The following is a 15,801-nucleotide window of genomic DNA, read 5'->3' as shown; positions in this document are numbered from 1 at the left end:
TGCAGGGGTCTTCAAGCTAAAGCCCAGGGGCTGGATACAGCCCTCCAAGGTCATTCACCCGGCCCTTGCTCAGGGTTAACCTAAATCTGAAATTACTTGAAAGCACACAACAACAACAACAACAACAACAACAACAACAACCCTATCTCATCAGCCAAAATCAGACCCAGACTTCCCATTGAAATACTAATAAGTTTATATTTGTTAAAATTGTTCTTCATTTTAATTATTGTATTGCTTTTAAGTGTTTTTCACACTACAAATAAGGTATGTGCAGTGTGCATAGGAATTAATTCATTTTTTTTCAAATTATAATCCGGCCCTCCAACAGTTTGATGGTCTGTGACCTGGCCCTCTGTTTAAAAAGTTTGAGGACCCCTGCTCTTGTGTCTTTTTCCCATAAGTGTGCTGCCATTAAAAAAAGACTTAACCAGTATAAATCACCAACAGTGTTCCATCATAACTAATGCACATTTCAAGTTACAAAGGCAAGGGTGACCTAACCTATAAAACAATTTGAAAGAACAGATTATTTTCCAATAAGTTTGATAATTTTATAAAAATATATTTACACAATGAACAGTGTTTGATTAGTCTTGCTCTTGATTAGATTTTTAAAAAAACTTCCTGTCATCTTTTCTCCATATCCTCGTTATGACAATCACTCTTATTAAATTACTTTCCAATCAATGGTGAGATGTGGACTTAAACTCATTAATTTGCATGTGTTTACAATATGTTGCAGCTTCCCCAGGCTTCTGATTATCTCACTGCCAGATGATCCAACTTTGAGGTTACAGAAGCACAGTGACTAATGGCAAGAATAATTTCTAAAATCCAGTATTCACCAGTAGCCTGCCACACTGTCACTGTATGTATATGATAGAGATCACTAACAGATAGACATGGACCAGATTGTTAGAAAGCAGGCTGTCACCTTCCTTTTTATAATGACACAATGAACTGGCAAACTAAAATCATCTCCCTCTCTCTCTCTCTCTCTATTGTATATTTACATTTGTGAATTTTCCTTTTCAACAAACCCACTGAAGTGCTCCAAATCGCACAGGGTTTCAAAAGATGGGCTTATTTTAGAACTATTTAACTAACATGGGTCCATAACTTACATACTATATCCTTTTATTTCTTATCTTTCCCTTCTTTTTTCTCTTTTTGTGTTGTTTGAGTTTTTTCTTTTGTTTTGAAAACAAAATGAAACTTATTTGACCTAAAAGAAGAAGAAGAAGAAGAGGAGGAGGAGGAGGAGGAGGAGGAGGAGGAGGAGGAGGAGGAGGAAGAGCTTACTTTATAAAACAGAGTTGTAGTCGCTACTTGATATAATGTATTATTTTTATGTATTGGTGAAGGTGTACAATGCATCCATATAGAAAATAAGACAATCAGAGTCACAGAGAGGAATGATGAGTAACAGGGGAAGCAGTCAAGATTCCTCCTTATATTTATTTATTTATTTATTTACATACATCACTTCTATCCCACCCATATCAGCCTGAAGGTGACTCAGGGTGGCGTACAAATCGGCAACAATTAAATGCCATATATAAAAATACTCCTTCTCAAAAGTCAGAGCTGGGGTGAGTGATATACAAACTTAATGCCACATTCTAAGTGCGTTCTCTCCTTGGTTCAGTCAGCTCTAAGGATTTGCCTCGTTACTATAACACATGGCTAACATGGTACTCTGATGCACCCAATCACCTTTAGCCCTCATGTACTTTTACCTTTATTCTAATATTTTATTATTGAAGGTGGTTTTTAAAAATGCATTGCAATATCTCTGTTGTTATATTACCTGTGTATTTTAATATATGTATTTCATATAAATCCATTTTAATATAGGTACATAATGTTTTATAATTATGTGTTTTTAACTTTGTTGTGCCCTGCCTCGAGATAAGAAATAAAAATATATAATTTAGATGATGATGGGGAACATTTTGCAGCATCTATTTGACAGTTCTCTACCTTTTCTCCTCATATTTGGTGAAGTAATTTATGTGGGCAAAATTTGGAGCTGGTCTACATTTGCTGACTAATTAGTCAATGGTTGTTTATCTCTTTTTCTCTCCCTCTCTTCTGGCTTTCAGATACATCCAAACAAATCCCTTTCTAAGCAAGGGAGAGTGGAGATACATGGGCCAACAATGAGGTTCGCCATGCCCTGCAGAATGGCTGAAGTTATTAAATGCTGGACCCCAAATTGTTTTGAAAAGATGATATCCATTTGTCTAAAATTGGCAACAAGGTGTTTCTTGATAACTTGCAAAAGGGTATTAAGGATATTTTGATGAGTTTTGTGGGGGATAGGAGCCAACCAGTTGCTTGACTCCTCCCTGTCTGTGATTTGTGCAGGGTGGAGGAGCGTGGATCCTCAGAAGCACCTTCTGATACAATTTTGGTGAAGGATGTAATTTTGGAACTGTCCCTGAGTATTTAGCTGAGTATTGGTCCCTGGGGATTAGGGAAAATTGGCCATCCTTGAGGTGGGTCTTTGCCTTTTCCAAAGGACCACCCAGGTTGAGGGCTTATACCCTCTGGTCTGCTTCCCAGTAGGGGCTAGCCTGGGAGCATCCCTGAATTTCAAGGATTCCTCTTGAGGATTACAGTGTTTTGTCACAGGAGACAGAGGAGTGTACTCTGTGTTAGATCTCCTGCCCCAGCCACTCCCACACTAGTTTGCCCCCCCCCCCTTTAGTTCTCAGCACCAAGAAACAAATTAAATAGATAATTAAAAAAATTAAATAGATATTTTGGACGTTATTTCATCCAAGGTATTGTCTGGTCTCTTTTTTCCTGTGATTTGGGCAACAAAATGCGAGATGGTGAAATAGAAAGAATATGGCAAATATGAAAACTCAACTACTCAGGAGACATGCAACCAGTGCAATGGTGAAAAGAAATGGAGAGCAGCTGAAGTGCCCTAATGCAGGTGCAGTGAAAGAGTGGAGGAAGTGTCCCCATCAAAGATTGCTCAACTATTAGATGTTTGTGAAAGAGCTAGTGAACAAGCCCAAATGCCCAATTGTGTGACTCACAGAGATCACAAAGAACTGCAATGCTTCTCTAGTTGTCAGCAAACAACTTCACCTTCACAACTGCTCTAAAGGCTGTGAGGTTAGTATGGTGTGACAAATCAAACAGAGAGCTAAATCAATATTTCTCCTCACTACATTTCTCTTTTGAAGGAAATAAAGTTTGCAATATCTGTTCCAGGTTTTCCCAATGACTCTTTCTCTTTTGCCCATTTTTTTGAAAAAAAAAAAAAACCCCGAGGAAGTTGGCATTGTAGCCATGTGTCTACTCTGAAATAAAACCTATTGGCTTCAATAATGCTTACTGTTTGCTTTTCCATTAGGAATGGCTAATGACATCTGCATGACCCATAAAACAAAATGAAGTTATGTGTGGCACTTGTAAGACTGACAGATTTATTCCACTGTAAATACTATGCCATTTTTCTGGATTACAAGGCACCATTTTATTTTATTTTATTTTACTTTACTTTGTTTTGCTGCAACACTGACTAACAGCTACTCTGTGATCAATGTATAAACTCACGGACATTAACCAATTCCTCTTTGCTTTGTCCAATTTGAGTCGGTGCCAATAGCATGAAAGCTATCAGTTATGCTAATCTAAAAGGCCACTACCATACTTCTTTCTCTCATGTAGGCATTTGTATAAATGCTCTTCCTTGTTGGCTTTGAATGTATTGACCCACTAGATGAGGAATCTAAAAATCATAAAGATTAGAGATGGGAGTAGAGAAGAATAATAGCTTTTATGGAAGAACTTTCTCATGATCAATTAATTTACAAATTAACATTTAAAACCACTGTTTAGTGATTGAAAGATAATTTGTTTGCATTTAGCCTTTTTGTATGACAAATGTTTGATTAAACGTCCGTTCGCTCAACCACATACTGGAGTCTGTGTTGAAGTTAGTCTTTGCATTTGCTCATTGTGGACCCAGACAGACAGTGAAATATGGATTAGCTCATAATAGTCTGACTGGTGAGCAGGTTCATGGACATGGGGATTCAGTAGACAAGTTTACCAATATGTGGGTTGATTTCCGCATGGATTCCTCTCAAGCAGGATACAGAAGGGCAATCAGTCCTAATTCTGTCAAGAGTGGCCGTGTTCATCAGTTTTCAGTGGTGAAGATATGATAGTCCAACTCTTTTTGTTTCCCCCCCCCCCCAAAAAGCAGGATGTCATCCTATATGGTCATTTGACAGTTTGCAGGTGGCATTGGATACCTTTGAAAAAGAATGCTATGAACAATGTTATACACTGTCATACATCGTTATTTTGAACAACATAGTATGGTTCCACATATATCTTTAGTCTTTTAGTAAAGATTCCTTCAAATATTTTATCCAGCTAAGTGTCTGTGGTCCCAAACTCCTAATTTAAAAATGTTGATAAATGAAGTATCTCTTTAGCTAATAAATGAAGTATCTCTTTAGTTATCCTTTGTCAGCAACATTCATTTTAATGGAAAGTGAGTTTACAGGGTTACATGATTGAACTACTGAGCCAAGTCAGTGTTGGCAAATGATGGGCTAAATTATTGATGTTACACACTAATGAATTCTGATGAGAAATAAAACACAGACATTACGTTTCAAGTGGTTCATAATTATTTTTGTACTTTAAAAGCAATTTTATTCTTTTGCCAAATCATACTAGTCTGTAAAACAAAAACATTGTTAGTGATTATAGCTAAAATTAGTGGGTCTGTGGCAAAAATGCACCCCTGCATTGTCTTATGAATGTGTTATACATATGAGGCTTCTCATTCCTTTGTATACTTCTGAGGAAAGATAATAAAATTAAATGTCTAAAATTTAAACCAGTGTCTTCCAATGAGCTAATCTGTTTTGCAGACATGGTTAAGAATTCAGTAGCTGTGTTTATATGCTATGATAGAGCAACATGTTTATTGGAGATGTACTAAACTGTCACAATTAATTCATGGAGTAACAAAATCAGGGGAGCTGGCAAAATGGCTCCTTCCTTCTTAAAGACTGTGATAGTGTATGATGCATGGTTTCTTTCTTTCTCCTTAGAAAAGGGGTGGCTCATGCTATTCCCTAGCAACTGTCTTAAAATCAGTTAGGAAATCTGATACTACATATTGTTAAATATTTGCCTGATGTTTATACCATGTGCATAACACCCTACTACTAAAGATTATTTGCAATGCTTGATGACAAGTTACAGAAACACAACTGTTTGGTAATCCAACAATATATTTTCCAATGTAAATTGTAACTACATGGAAGTGATCTGAACCATCAGCACACCCTTGACATTAACAATCCTGCAAAGAAGAGATTAAATATGTTTCACAGATGTTGTGATCTACATATCATTTTTAGTCTGGCATTCCAAAATACTGTATAAAAATATGCCATTAGGCCTCTTTTATTTGGATGCAACAATTTTTAACATTTCTCAGAGAAGTTTTATCCAAGACCCTCAAACATGGCATATAGATAAGCCAATTCTAAGACCTCTGAAACACAAACAACAACAGCAACAACACATGTGGCATGACCAAGTTCAGATATAACAGTTTTGGTCCAATTAACTATTTTTATTGCAGAGATGGACAAATTTTGTAGGCTGCATGTGTGTAATTTTTCATGGTCTGTTACAGATTCTGCGATTCTGCAGCATCAGTTCTGGAAATGCCCAGAAATATGCCAAAAACAACCAACCAACCAACCAAATGAACAAACAGTCCTCTCCCCCCACCCCACCCCACCCCACCCCACCCCACCCCACAATGATCGAGTTTCCATATCCAGTTTTAATCTGGGTAAGTAGGGTTGAGTTTTGGGGCAGCAATGTGCAAAACATGCTGTTTTAGAGTAGTGGTTCCCAGCCTTTAGTCCTTCAGGTGTTTTGGACTTCAGCTTCCAGAAATCCCAGCCAATTTACCAGCTGAAGTCCAAAATATCTGGAGGGGCAGAGTTTGAGAAATTCAATTCTAGAGAAACGTAAGAACAGCAAAATCTCTTTTTGGAAGATAGTTTTCTCAGTGTGGGGTGTTGGGGAGAGTTCTGCAAGGCTTGGGAGACACATTGTTGTTTACTGGATTGAACATAACCTTCATCCTCACTTTGTACTTCTCTCATACATTTGATGTTTGCATTTTTCCCTGTTTTATTAAACAATAGCTTTCTGTGGTGTCAAAACACAGATAGTATTTAAGATCTGGTTTGGGGAAAACCTACTGTATATCAGGTTGAGATTATAAGATTTGAAACAGACCATCTAGTAGCCTTAGATGTAGCTACATTTAGTTAATTTGAATTTTGTTTTTGTTTTATGTTACTACTGCCATGTGTCAAATTTATAATTCACTCACTTCAAAGCTTCAGTATCATACTAGTGCCTTAATGCAATTTGGATAAGAGATACTCCATTTCAAAACACCCGAGTTTACAAAACTGGACAGATATTCATAAGACTATGTGCGTATCTTGAGAGAGGTGGGGGAAGCCCAAACCTGTTATCAGCTGTTGGATTCCCAACTGAGAGGCTCTGAAAACTGCTTTGCATATACAACACCTCAGAGACCCCTTTGAACTAAAGATTAGGTCTCTGGCATGCTGGGCTGACACTAACCTAGGTGGAGTTAGTAATGGTGCATGTGGGTCACCTGAGGAATAAAAGGGTAGCATTCAGACTATAAATAGAGGGAAGTAGGAACTGGAGTGTGAAGTAACATTGCTGTGGTCTAGGGAAATATAACAGGCTGAATGCTGAGACCAGGCTATGTTTACCTTCGTAGGGAGCAGCATTGCTAAGAAAGCTGTCAGAAAGCTGAGAACAGTCTCAAAGATGCACAAGAAGAAAACCAACATTTTCTTCAAAAAACAACATAGTAGGTTCTCTATCAAGGCAAATCAAGTGGGTGAAGAAAAGATAAGGAAGAGAAGATTGGTGTCCAGAACTGGATATATTTTGTGCAGGTTGTGATCTGGCTGTCATAGAGCATCAGTAGGAGTAAGCTTTTAGAGAGAACATTGTGTTGAAGGTTGGGATAATAAAAGTAATTGGTTTTGAACAAAGTAATGTCTTGCTTGCAGCAGGATACACTGAGCTGATACATGAAGAAAACAAAAGCATCCAACTAGGTCAGCTATAGTATTTGGATTCTTGCATACCATTTCTCAGATGAAATCTAGGACATATGTGGTCAAGCATGCAGTACACTTTTCTGGGCCCCCTTGGGTCCAGAAATGTGTTGACTTAGCTGCCAAGCTATTACCATGAGGAGAAATGAGAAATGTGTCCCTCCAAGGTAATTTACCCAGCCCCTTTAGACATGAGATTATCCTAAGTTTGAAATGACTTGAAGGCACACAACAGCAACAATCCTAGTTAACTTGACTATCTCATCAGCCAAAAGCAAGCCCACACTTCCCATTGAAATATGGTAAGTTTATGTTGGTTAAACTTGTTCTTATTGTAAATATTGTATTGTTCTTTCATGTTTTCTTTGCACTTCAGATAAGATCTGTGCAGTATCCATATTTTTCTACCAAGAAAAAAAAAGGCTGAGTGAATTCACTGGGATTTACTCACAAGCATGAGTATATAACAATGCAGCTTAAAGTAAGGGCCTGTCCAGATATTGTCTTTATTCCAGGAGCTCCTGCAGCAAACAGGAGGATGGCCAAACACCATTCCCTGTAAACACTGAAGCAATAGCTATGAACGGCAAAAAAACATGAGATTTTCAAGTGCGGGAATATCCCAATTTTGAGCTGAAAATATGCATCTTTGAATGTCTGTATGTCCCTGCACTTGGAAATCACAGGATTTTTATCTGGGTTTGTTCCCAGGTTTAAGATGTCTAGTCCTGATCTTTCTAAAAAGGAGCTGACAGTTGAGTAGAAGGTGAAAATCTTGTTTGTGTCCCAGAAACTTCATGAAATGTGTGGAGGACATTCTCTGGCCAGGACACAGTTGTGGCCCCCTAGTCAATGTTGTACATCTTTTCAAATCAGGAACAGACATGTGTAACCCAGAAACAACAACCTGTAAGCACAAATGGGCCCACAGCTTATATGTATAACCCAGGAATGGAACTTATAAAATGATTTGCATTTTCACATGTTCACATCTAAAGTTTTGTGTTTTTTTTTTAAAAAAAACTGCCAAAATTTCTGGTGGAAGTCCCATAGCAGCCATCTTGGGGGCTGCAAAAGCCCATGACAAAGCAGTAAGTGTGGATGACAAAGGCAAAAATCCCAGGACCAAAGGGTCTGTATCTGGACATCTTTTCAGGTCCTGGATTTTTTGCCCTTGAATAATGCACATGATTTAGTGCTGTCTGAACAGCTCTAAGAAAGAAAGGACACAAATTACTACTTGTTTTTTTCTTCAGAAGATGGGATTAGGGTGGGAGCTGAAAAAGAAGAGTATAAGTATTACAAGTTTGCTTAAATTTCAGAGAAATGCATTGCTTTGGCACTGCATTCTCAACAGTTCAGCATTCAAAAAACTTGATCAAAACTTACATTCAAGAAGAAAATCTATGAAATTTATTTTGAGAAATGGATATAATCATTTAACATATTTAAATTATAATTTCAGTTTACAATTGTAATTAAATTGTAAATGGAATTTGCTACATAGAAACAAGTTCTTTTACTGTATTTTTATCTTAACAATTATTATAAATAATGACAAAATCTAGGACCACCAACATTTTCCCCATTAGTTTTCTATTAATAAATATCGGTGTTACCAACTCCATGCATTTTCATAAGTATATTCAGGAAGGCAGAATAAAGTTAATTAAGTGGATTAAAATCCAGAGCATAATCAGCATATAAAAATAATGTGACCCAGCAAGAGAAATAAAAGGAGGAGCATGCAGGTTTTGGAGATCTTGAGGGCCACTATAATCTATGAGTGCAAGAACAGCAGAGGGAAAACTGCAGTTAAATTGATGATCACTTGACAAGTAAGAAGAAAACCGTAAATGAAAGGGCTGTTCAAAAGATAGGCACATACTGGTTCCATTTTCCAAGGACACAAAGGACACCACCTTGGGAGAACAGCTTTCACATTGGATTATAAGACTGCAACTGGAGTATGGAGAACTAACAGCTCTAAGCCAGGTGAACTACTATCACTCCTTCCTGAAGGACAAGTAATTTTTTTACCTTAGGAAAATTGCCCAGACACTTGTAATTGGCTTCTAATCTACTCACTTTGGGCCACGTTAGATGACATGATTTGAACTGCAAATACTATAACCAATAAACAGTATGGCATGTTGCAGCAAAGGATCTGAAGTGCAGGTAACTATGTCAGATAAATGTAAGAAGTGTGTTATCAGTGATATATACCTCTGATATATATGTAATGCACGCCTAAAACAAGATATATTTCTGAGCAGAAGGCCCTACTACTTTGGGATAATATTATGAGAGGGAAATATATAAATCTTTCCCCACCCCCCACCCCCCTTTTTTTAAAGGAAAGCTAATTGTTTTATGAGAGTTCACAAGAATTTTTCACAGGAGTGACATCACAAAAAAATGGAAAATACCCAATGAGAGTAAAGTTATAAAATGCAAACACACGGGGCAAAGGTATTCTTGAAAGATGACCATACTATCAACAACAAAATTATTTATCACAGATTACATTCACTGTATGTAATCTTATTGTTGGAAGTTTAGCTCATGATATCAGTTACTTCAATAGAGCGAGCCTTCTCATTTGTGACCCCTTTATGGTTATGATGTTACCATTTTGACATTATTTGTACTGTTAGTAGTTAAGATATCACTTGTTCAAGGTAGTGATTGGTTGTTATTGTTTTGTTGTATATCATGTTTCGTCTCCTTGTAACATTCATGTCTGCTTACAATGTTACTTTATTCTTTGTGCACATACATCATTCTGTAATTTATTTATTTACTAGGTGCCCGGGTTATTTGAGAAAGGTATTGAGTGCCAAGGTTGGTCTTTATCAGTTATGTATATATGGAGCCCCCGGTGGCGCAGTGGGTTAAACCCCTGTGTTGGCAGGACTGAAGACTGACAGGTCGCAGGTTCGAATCCAGGGAGAGGCGGATAAGCTCCCTCTATCAGCTCCAGCTCCTCATGCGGGGACATGAGAGAAGCCTCCCACAAGGATGATAAAAACATCAAAATTATCCAAGTGTCCTCTGGGCAACGTTATTGCAGACGGCCAATTCTCTCACACTAGGAGTCACTCCTGACACACATAAAAAAAGTTATGTATGTGGCTTGCAGTGGTCTCAGGAAGTTAGTGAAGGTACTGAGAGTCCCATCGTCCATGGTCCATTCTCCTCCAAACTGCACCAGGATGTAGAGTGGGTGGGTCATGAGGGCTCTGTGTGCCAAGTTTGGTCTTGATAAGTCATTGGATGAGGGTTGCAGTGGTCTCAGAAAGTGAGTGATGGTACTGCAAGTTCCATCATCCATGGTCCATCCTCCTCCAAACTGCAGTAGGATGTAGAGTGGGTAATGGGGGCTCTGTGTGCCAAGCTTGGTCATTATAGCTCTTTGTTGGGGGCCAGAATGGTCTGTGGGAACATAAGGGTTTGAAAGTACTACAAATCCCATCATCCTTTTTCTGCCCTCCCCCAATCCTCACCAGGACCTAAAGGGGTTCATGAGGGTTATGTATGCCAAGTTTGGTCCAGGTCTGTTGCTCGTGCAGTTCACAGTTGCCTGTGAAAGTGGCAGTCAATCAGAAAGCTGCCACATACACATATATAAACATTCACACACACACACACACATACATATATATATATATATATATATATACACACACACTAGCTTGGGGACCCGGCGCTGCCTGGGTTATTAGAGAAAGTGGGTAATGGGGGTTTTGTATGTCAAGTTTGCTCTTTATTGGTCATTGGATGATGGTTGCATTGTTTTCAGGAATTGAGTGAAGGTACTTGAAGTCCCATCATCCATGGCCCACCCTCCTCCAAACTGCAGCAGGATATAGAGTAGTGCCAAGTTTGGTCTTTATCAGTCATTGGATGAGGGTGGCAGTGGTTTCAGTAAGTGAGTGAAGGTACTGCAAGTCCCATCATCCATTGTCCATCCTCCTTCAAACTGCAGCAGGATGTAGAGTGCGTCATGGGGGCTCTGTGTGCCAAGTTTGGTCTTGATCAGTCATTCGATCAGGGTCGTAGTGATTTCAATAAGTGAGTAAAGGTACTGAAAGTCCCATCATCCATGGTCCACCCTCCTCCAAACTGCAGTAGGATGTGGAGTGGGCCATGGGGGCTCTGTGTGCCAATTTGGTCTTGATCAGTCATTGGATGAGGGTCACAGTAGTTTCAGTAAGTGAGTAAAGATACTGCAAGTCCCATCATCCATGGTCCATCCCCCTTAGAACTGCATCAGGATGTAGAGTGGGCCATGAGTAGTCTGTGTGCCAAGGTTGAGCCTGGTCTGTGATTTGTAGGGGCTACAATGTTCTGTGGGAAGTAAATCGGGTGAAGGTACTGCAAATCCCATCATTTGTGGCCCATCCTGCCCTAAACCGCACCAGGTTTTAAAGTGGACCATTGGGCCTCTGTGTGCCAAGTTTGGTCCTGATCTATCATTGGGCCACAGTGCTCTAAAGAAGTGAGTTAAACTACTGCAAGTACCGTCATCCATGGTCCATCCTTGCTCAAACTGCACCAGAATGTAGAATGGGACTTGGGAGGGGGGGGGGTCTGTGTGCCAGGTTTGGTCTTGTTCTGTCTTGGGGCCACAAGGCATTTTGGACTTTAACACCAACTATTCCTGATAGCTTCAGGCCCCTTTCCTATTCCTTCTGGTACCTCAGAATGTTGAAGTTGGCCAATCAGAGACCATATGCAAATACTACCACAGTGGCAGCCAATCGGAGAGCTGCCACATACACCTCCTCCACATACACACATACATACAAACACTATCTTTTATTACACACACACACAGAGATAGATAATCTATCCCACCCTTCTCACCACAAGGGGACTGTAAGAATTGTGACCCAAATTTTAGACATGAAAATTCACATGAACATTCCTATATATAATCTGAACTTCACTCATTCCCTATGATGGGGTAAAGAAAAGTGTGGCCCCTGTGACTCTTAGTCCCTATTGTGCTTTCCTTAACTCCCTAAAAACTTCTGAACTCCCATTTTAATTTGGGTGAAATGTCATTAAGAAAAAATGCTAAAATATTGACACGTACAATAACTGAAGCATCCCAACCCATCCTCCAACTGTCAGGAAAAGCAGCTGAAACCCTGAAAATTACATCCAGAAGTGACTTACAGCTGTAACTTGTGGCTGACACAGAACTGTCCTCTCACAGTTATTACCTGCCTCTTCCTCAAGTATGTTACATAGTATGCTACAGTTCTGAGATAACTGACTATTTGTATACAGCAGGCATGGGCAAACTAAGGCCCGGGGGCTGGATGCGGCCTTCTGGATGCTTACATCAGGCCCTCCTCGTTTTCCCTATCCTCTTGGCAGAAGGACACAGCGACTCACAGTGTCCATATGCCAAAAAGATGGGGAAGAAGGCACATAGCAGCTGAGAGCCCTCTGGAATGCTCTCAGATGGTGCTAGTGGCCCCATCCTTATGTCAAAAGGATGGCTCAAGGAAGGAACCCCAAGAGGACTCTCAGCCACCACCTGTCTTGCCCTCTGCCAGGTGTACTACCAAGAGGACAGCCCGAGGATTGGGGGAGGAGAATCAGGGCAGTCACTGTGTGTCTTGCCTTCCTCCCTGCATAAGGATGGGGCAATCAGCCCCATCCTTATGCTGAGAGGACAACCTGAGGATGACCCAGGCCCTGCCCTGCCTGCTCCTGGCCTCACCCTCTACTGGGTCCTCCCCACCCAGCATGTGTCCGCCCCCCTCCCTCCTGGCCCAGCCCAACTGGCAATGCCCATGCCTGGTCTACATCCACTCACCAAACAGTTAAGGCTGATCAGGGATATCAACTCCCATTTCCAGAGCCTGGATCCACTACACCCTTCTCTTAGTGAGTTCAGCCAAAGCTGCATTTGCCAAGCCTATCCTTGCCACATAGATACTGAATGTACAGGGGAATCCCAAGAGCTCTTGGGAAGGCCTGGCAACCCTACTTCCTCTTGTTTTTCTTAAAACAATTTTCATATTTCTAGACTAAGACAGGAGTTTGCTTGGAATAAAATGATTTTTCTCTTCAAGCGCTTTCTGCTTATTTCTCTAGGTTTTCCTCTTCAGGTACATCCATATATTTCCCATGTTTTCAAATGCTGAGGTGAGTCTGGCGTCAGAAAGAAAAATATTTAAGTGGAAAATCTACATTCTAAAAAGTGAAGAAGTTAGGAAAAAATACATATGAATGTCCATGTAAACATGTCCAGGACCAGGGCTCAAATTAAATGTAAGAATTATGTTGGCTTAATTCTACTGGCCCTTGGATCTATGACAATGGGATTTCTAATTCCTGTGATGCCATCCCCTTGCAGAAATTTTCCCAACACCATCTGCTTGTGATCATTAGTTGGTGTGATTTTATAGCTATTTTATGCAATGAAAGTGCAGTGTATTGGGGCCATGCTACACAATCACCAGAAAATCAAAGCAGCAATTGTTTCATACTAAAGTCCAGGGAACAAGTGTAATCATAGCTAAACCTTGTAAATGAATAGTGTTTGCTACAGGTGCAAATTTAGTACCTAAGCAAACCCATCGTCTTTAGCTAATCATGTTGCCTATGCTGTAAAAATCTTTTTTTAAAAAATCAAAATATAATATAGTGTATCCTCAAATATTTTAGCAACATTACAAATGCCTTTTGGGTGTGTGTATATTTTCATCTAAAATAACAGTACATGTAAAATATTTAAATTGCAAACCTCTTTTTTTTTTTTGAAAAAAATATAATCTGTCTATGGTGCCTATGATACCTACTAGATTCATCCTTCATGCAATTCCAGTTTATTAAAGAGGTTAAAAATTTACAAAAACTCTGATGGGATATGGTTTTAATGCTTCATCACACCACCCATCATTTGCTTTTCAATCTAGATCAGAATGATCTTTTCTACTTCCCTGCCACCACCTTACCTGCACAGCTAATATTTTCCGAGCGTTCTCATGAGAGGCTGCCTGGAACTTTGCCAGCCCGGCTTGGCTATGGAGGGCTCGCAGTTTGAAGTACTTCACCAATACCCTGTGCAGCTTCCTTTGCAGCTGAGAGAGCTAAGAGAGGAAAGAGGGGGGAAAATAAGTCAGAGTGGGAGAGGAAATTAATGGCAGTGTTCAAGAAGAATGATGGAGGGAAATATAGAAAGCAGTCAATAGCCCATTCTGCACTGTACGGACCTGACAGGAATTTCACAGTCTCTTGATTTTTCAGCCCACTCATGTGCATTCATCAGAAACCAGTCACATCTGGCTGCCAGGATGGGGGGTTAATTTTCTCTAAATGCCTCAGCAGTTTTGTTCTAGCTGAAGCAAACTCTGTGACTGCAAAGCTGATGAGTAAAATATTTCTACTTCACCCAGTTTAACTCAAAACCGATAGCCTCGGGACATATTGAACCTTTCTTTTTTAAAAAAAATAATCTTTTGAAGCCTTGGGAATGGCGTATCAGGTCAGGCCAAAGTTTAAAATGCAAGTTTAAGACTTTGATGGACACTGTGGCTCATTTTTCCTTGTAAAGCTTATCATAGCTTGGCAATATGTGCTCCAGAGCATGACAAAACTAAAGAGAATTAACTTCACCATCAGCGGCTGAGGGAGAACAATAACAGGAAAGAAATTTTCAGATAGAAGTCCCTATTAATCTACCTAGCTATAACCATGTGACATGAAAGCATCTAACTGCACTAAATTGCAGTTAAGGCAGCAGCTGAAAGTGACACCACTATATCTATGTATCTATCTAGCTGCATGCACTTGCAGGTGCATATGCACACACAGCTTTGGACATTTCTGAATGTGAAGTAGATCACAGATTTTGGCATTTCCCTTCTAATAAGTGCTATTACTTTTAAAACAATTGTGTTGTGAGATATCTATCTATCTATCTATCTATCTATCTATCTATCTATCTATCTATCTATCTTGTGATTTAAAAGTGATGAGCACATTATCCGCCGGTGTGTATTTATTTTTGTTTTCACCTTTGCAGAAAAGATGCACGTACAAACACAACATTGTCAGGCACGGCAGCTATTACTCATTTTGGGGAGGGGAAAGACCACAGGTGAAATTATATGATCTCAATATCCCATTTTTGTAAGATAAATGTAGCAGTTGGAATTATTAAATCTATCTGCAAAAAGGGATGTTGGGGTTGTTTTTCATAAACACCAGTTTTTCATACCGGGCGACACACCTCGTTTGACACAGGAAAAATTCCAACGCACTTTACAAAAGGGGACCAAATAATAGACCAGTTTACGGGAAGGGAAAGTTAAAAACACCACTAAACAAACACCATCCTTGGGCCTTCCAATATTTGCATGCTTTTAGAGTAGAAAAAACAATAATTAAATAAACTATATTACAAAGTTTTAAATCATACACACATAAACAGTCATTTTTTTTGTCATGCTAGAATAGCCTCGGAAAATGGCAGTCCCTGTTGTCAGTACACGACCTTTCTGAGCATGCTTGTCAACCAGATTAAAACAATGGTATAATGCTTTTTTGGAAATCTTCCAGCTTACTGAGGTCAGTACTGTGAACGCATGAATAAAAATATGTC

General features: G+C 39.4%; 1 protein-coding gene across 1 annotated transcript in view; it reads right to left on the bottom strand.

Annotated features, from left to right (window-relative positions):
- CCDC178 (coiled-coil domain containing 178) overlaps positions 1–15,801 on the bottom strand; it is a 157,988-nt gene that overhangs the window by 3,696 nt on the left and 138,491 nt on the right. Inside the window, exon 18 of the mRNA XM_067467036.1 lies at positions 14,153–14,287. Coding sequence (XP_067323137.1) covers positions 14,153–14,287 — 135 coding nt within the window. The remainder of the gene's footprint in view (positions 1–14,152; positions 14,288–15,801) is intronic.

The sequence above is a fragment of the Anolis sagrei genome, chromosome 4 (assembly GCF_037176765.1).
Source record: "Anolis sagrei isolate rAnoSag1 chromosome 4, rAnoSag1.mat, whole genome shotgun sequence".
Taxonomy (NCBI): Eukaryota; Metazoa; Chordata; class Lepidosauria; order Squamata; family Dactyloidae; genus Anolis; species Anolis sagrei.
The sequence above is the reverse complement of the archived record's forward strand: the minus strand, read 5'-3'. Positions and strand labels throughout refer to the sequence as shown.